General features: G+C 47.8%; 1 protein-coding gene across 1 annotated transcript in view; it reads left to right on the forward strand.

Moving 5' to 3' along the window:
* The window catches only part of tcirg1b (T cell immune regulator 1, ATPase H+ transporting V0 subunit a3b), a 37,417-nt gene that overhangs the window by 26,451 nt on the left and 5,966 nt on the right, over positions 1-5,000 (forward strand). The window contains exons 15-18 of the mRNA XM_077217235.1: positions 66-279; positions 523-636; positions 3,621-3,707; positions 4,724-4,844. Coding sequence (XP_077073350.1) covers positions 66-279; positions 523-636; positions 3,621-3,707; positions 4,724-4,844 — 536 coding nt within the window. The remainder of the gene's footprint in view (positions 1-65; positions 280-522; positions 637-3,620; positions 3,708-4,723; positions 4,845-5,000) is intronic.

A 5,000-nucleotide genomic window follows, 5' to 3' on the forward strand; every position in this document is an offset into this window, starting at 1 on the left:
ATATCCTTTTGTTACCATTTGAAGCATAAGTCATGTATCTGGATATGAATCCACTGTTTCCCCAGACACTTCCGGGACATCGGCAGCGTGTTTCTGGTGCTGATCCCGGAGTTGTGTTTCTTGCTGTGTCTGTTTGGATACCTGATCTTCATGGTGGTCTATAAGTGGGTGGTGTTCGGCCCGGTGAACTCTGACTCCGCCCCCAGCATCCTCATCCACTTCATAGACATGTTCCTGTTCACGGAGAACAAGGACAACAAACCGCTCTACACGGGACAGGTGTGTGCTTGCTGGGAAATCACACAACCAGACTCTCAGAATAAAGTGTGCTCCGCTTTATGGTTTGTTAGATACTTGGTTTACATCTGTAGTTCTGTACAGTGTATTTTCAAACAGAAGTGAGGACTGGTTATGTCAGGATCTTTACGTCTTGTTCGAGTGCCAAAAATGCAGCACTTCAATAAACTAGTTTCCAGTTTTCTGTTTGAACATTATTGTGTGTGTGTGTGTGTGTGTGTGTAGATGGTGGTGCAGAAGGTTCTGGTGGTCGTGGCTGTGCTGTCGGTTCCTGTGCTGCTCCTGGGGAAGCCGACGCAAGAGTACATCACACACCGGATGAAGAGGACTCAGCCTTCAGTGAGCACTGATTCTGAATATACTGTTTGGGCTGGATCCCTCCTATAGTTTGTTTCTTTCGTTTTTTTGGTTGTGTGTGTAAGAGGCTGCATAGTCAGTGCGAGTACAGTGAGTGTGAGTACAGTGAGTGTGAGTACAGTGAGTGTGAGTACAGTGAGTGCGAGTACAGTGAGTGAGTGTGTGTGTACAGTGAGTGCGAGTACAGTGAGTGTGAGTACAGTGAGTGAGTGAGTGTGTGTGTGTACAGTGAGTGCGAGTACAGTGAGTGCGAGTACAGTGAGTGCGAGTACAGTGAGTGCGAGTACATTGAGTGCGAGTACAGTGAGTGAGTGTGTGTGTACAGTGAGTGCGAGTACAGTGAGTGCGTGTGTACAGTGAGTGCGTGTGTACAGTGAGTGCGTGTGTACAGTGAGTGCGTGTGTACAGTGAGTGCGTGTGTACAGTGAGTGCGTGTGCAGTGAGCGCGAGTGCAGTGAGCGCGAGTGCAGTGAGCGCGAGTGCAGTGAGCGCGAGTGCAGTGAGCGCGAGTACAGTGAGCGCGTGTGCAGTGAGCGCGAGTGCAGTGAGCGCGAGTGCAGTGAGCGCGAGTGCAGTGAGCGCGAGTGCAGTGAGCGCGAGTGCAGTGAGTGCGTGTGTACAGTGAGTGCGTGTGTACAGTGAGTGCGTGTACAGTGAGTGCGAGTGCAGTGAGCGCGAGTGCAGTGAGCGCGAGTGCAGTGAGTGCGTGTGTACAGTGAGTGCGTGTGTACAGTGAGTGCGAGTACAGTGAGTGCGAGTACAGTGAGTGCGTGTGTACAGTGAGTGCGTGTGTACAGTGAGTGCGAGTGCAGTGAGTGCGAGTGCAGTGAGTGCGAGTGCAGTGAGTGCGAGTGCAGTGAGCTCGAGTGCAGTGAGCGCGTGTGTACAGTGAGTGCGAGTACAGTGAGTGCGTGTGTACAGTGAGTGCGTGTGTACAGTGAGTGCGTGTGTACAGTGAGTGCGTGTGTACAGTGAGTGCGAGTACAGTGAGTGCGAGTACAGTGAGTGCGAGTACAGTGAGTGCGAGTACAGTGAGTGCGAGTACAGTGAGTGCGTGTGTACAGTGAGTGCGTGTGCAGTGAGCGCGAGTGCAGTGAGCGTGAGCGCGAGTACAGTGAGTGCGTGTGTACAGTGAGTGCGTGTGTACAGTGAGTGCGTGTGTACAGTGAGTGCGTGTACAGTGAGCGCGAGTGCAGTGAGCGCGAGTGCAGTGAGCGCGAGTACAGTGAGTGCGTGTGTACAGTGAGTGCGAGTACAGTGAGTGCGAGTACAGTGAGTGCGAGTACAGTGAGTGCGTGTGTACAGTGAGTGCGTGTGTACAGTGAGTGCGTGTGTACAGTGAGTGCGTGTACAGTGAGTGTGAGTGCAGTGAGCGCGAGTGCAGCGAGCGTGAGTGCAATAAGTACAGTGAGTACGGTGAGTGTGAGTACACCGAGTGCGTGTACAGCGAGTGCGTGTACAGTGAGAGTACAGTGAGTGTGAGTGCAATAAGTACAGTGAGTACGGTGAGTGTGAGTACGGTGAGTGTGAGTACGGTGAGTGCGTGTACAGTGAGTGTGAGTACAGTGAGTGTGAGTACAGTGAGTGTGAGTGCAATAAGTACGGTGAGTGCGTGTACAGTGAGTGCGAGTACAGTGAGCGCGAGTGCAATGAGCGTGAGTGCAGCGAGCGTAAGTGCAGCGAGCGTGAGTGCAGCGAGCGTGAGTGCAATAAGTACAGTGAGTACGGTGAGTGTGAGTATGGTGTGAGTACACTGAGTGCGTGTACAGCGAGTGCGTGTACAGTGAGAGTACAGTGAGTGTGAGTGCAATAAGTACAGTGAGTACGGTGAGTGTGAGTATGGTGAGTGTGAGTACAGTGAGTACGATGAGTACAGTGAGTGCGAGTACAGTGAGTGCGAGTACAGTGAGTGTGAGTACAGTGAGTACGATGAGTACAGTGAGTGCGAGTACAGTGAGTGTGAGTGCAATAAGTACAGTGAGTGTGAGTACTGTGAGTGCACGTACAGCGAGTGCGTGTACAGTGAGTGTGAGTACAGTGAGTACGGTGAGTGCGAGTACAGCGAGTGCGTGTACAGTGAGTGCGAGTACAGCGAGTGCGTGTATGGTGAGTGTGAGTACAGTGAGTACGGTGAGTACAGTTAGTGCGAGTACGGCGAGTGCGCGTACAGTGAGTTCAGTGAGTACAGTGAATGTGCACAGTGAGTACAGTGAGTGCGAGTAGAGTGACTGAGTAGAGTACGAGTACAGTGAGTACGAGTACAGTGAGTACGAGTACAGTGAGTACGAGTACAGTGAGTGCGAGTACAGTGAGTGCGCGAGTACGGCGAGTGTGTGTACAGTGAGTTCAGTGAGTACAGTGACTGTGCACAGTGAGTGTGAGTACAGTGTGAGTACGTAGAGTGACTGAGTACAGTGCGAGTACAGTGTGTGTGAGTAGGGTAACTGAATACAGTGTGAGTACAGTGTGAGTGAGTAGAGTAACTGAGTACAGTGTGAGTACAGTGTGAGTAGTGTGTACAGTGTCAGTGTGAGTAGAGTGCGAGTGTACAGTCAGTCTGAGCACAGTGTGAGTGAGTAGAGTGTGAGTAGAGTGTGAGTAGAGTGTGAGTAGAGTGTGAGTAGAGTGTGAGTAGAGTGTGAGTAGAGTGTGAGTAGTGTGTACAGTGTCAGTGTGAGTAGAGTGCGAGTGTACAGTCAGTCTGAGCACAGTGTGTGTGAGTACAGTGTGAGTACAGTGTGAGTACAGTGTCAGTGTGAGTAGAGTGCGAGTGTACTGTGAGTACAGTGAGTGTGAGTTGTGACTGAGTACAGTGACTGTGTGTACAGTGAGTGTGAGTACAGTGCGTGTGTGCAATAAGTACAGTGAGTACATTCAGTGTGAGCACAGTGTGAGTGTGTGTCTTCAGTGAGAGTGTGTATGTATATATAAGTGTGTATACATAACTATACTCTGTTCTTCTTTAGGGAGACAGGCGTCCTCTGCTAGCAGAAAACGGCTCTATTAATGCTCACCAGGGAGAGGAGGATGCAAGAGGAGGAGGTGAAGAGGAGGTGAGAGGAATATCTTTAATATATTAATCATTTTTTTAACTAGTTCTTTTTAATGATTCATTCAAACTGTTTTGCAAAGTATTAGATGATGCTCTGAAAATCGAATATAATGATTTGACTGATCTGAAACACAACTTGACTTGCCTGTTTAAACGTCTTAATGGATGCACTGCAGCAATGTTCAACGTTTTTCAACTTTTGGTCACATGGCCGATCTACCACAAATAAACAATAGCACCATGTTCTACTATTCCAGGTCTTCGCATGTCATGAGAAAACTTTGCATTACAAATAAAATCATACAGGTTTAGAACCACATTAGGATGAGCAAATGATTACAGAATGTAGGTGAATAATTCCTTGGATCTGTGATTTATTGGGGTGTAAAGATTCCCTCATGCCACGATTCGATACTTATCACGATACTGAACTCACGATACGATATTATCACGATACTGAACTCATGATACAATATTATTGCGATACTCCAAGACATATGATAAAAGCTTAACAAAAAAGGTTCTGTTGATTTAAAATGCTAAATTTGGTGTTACATTGTGTGTGTAAATGAATAGTGTTGGACTTGTTGCTGAAACCCAAAGCACAGGACAATAGAGACACCAGAATAACAATATTCATGATTCTGAAGATGAAAACACTGAATTATTTTAGATGAATATGCTTGATCTCTTTCACTGACTAGATATATTTAAAATAATGTAAGACACTTTTACTGGTAACATTAGACATTATCAGGACCCACAAATATTCCTCCAATGCATTAATATACACTAAACTACATTAAAATATATAATGTTGAAAATAATGTGGTACTGATACTAAAACTCTCAAAACTTGAACTTTTTTCTCACAGTAATTTATATTTTCCGTTACCTATACACGTTACATTTTGTTGCATTTTTGTGTTGCGATATATTGTGACACGATATACTGTTACACCCCTAGTCATTTATGATGTCCTCACTATTTGTGCCCTGTGTTTTTATCTGTGTCAGGAGTTTGATGCGGCGAGTGTGTTCATGCACCAGGCGATACACACCATCGAATACTGTCTGGGCTGCATCTCAAACACCGCCTCCTACCTGCGGCTCTGGGCCCTCAGCCTCGCCCACGCCCGTAAGTGTGTGTGTGTGTGTGTGTGTGTGTGTGTTTCACTGCTACCTGCGGCTCTGGGCCCTCAGCCTCGCCCATGCCCGTAAGTGTGTGTGTGTGTGTGTGTGTGTGTGTTTCACTGCTACCTGCGGCTCTGGGCCCTCAGCCTCGCCCACGCCG

Source organism: Siphateles boraxobius, unplaced genomic scaffold, assembly GCF_051911475.1.
Source record: "Siphateles boraxobius isolate OS27281-9 unplaced genomic scaffold, OSU_SipBor_1 70, whole genome shotgun sequence".
In the NCBI taxonomy this organism is placed as follows: Eukaryota; Metazoa; Chordata; class Actinopteri; order Cypriniformes; family Leuciscidae; genus Siphateles; species Siphateles boraxobius.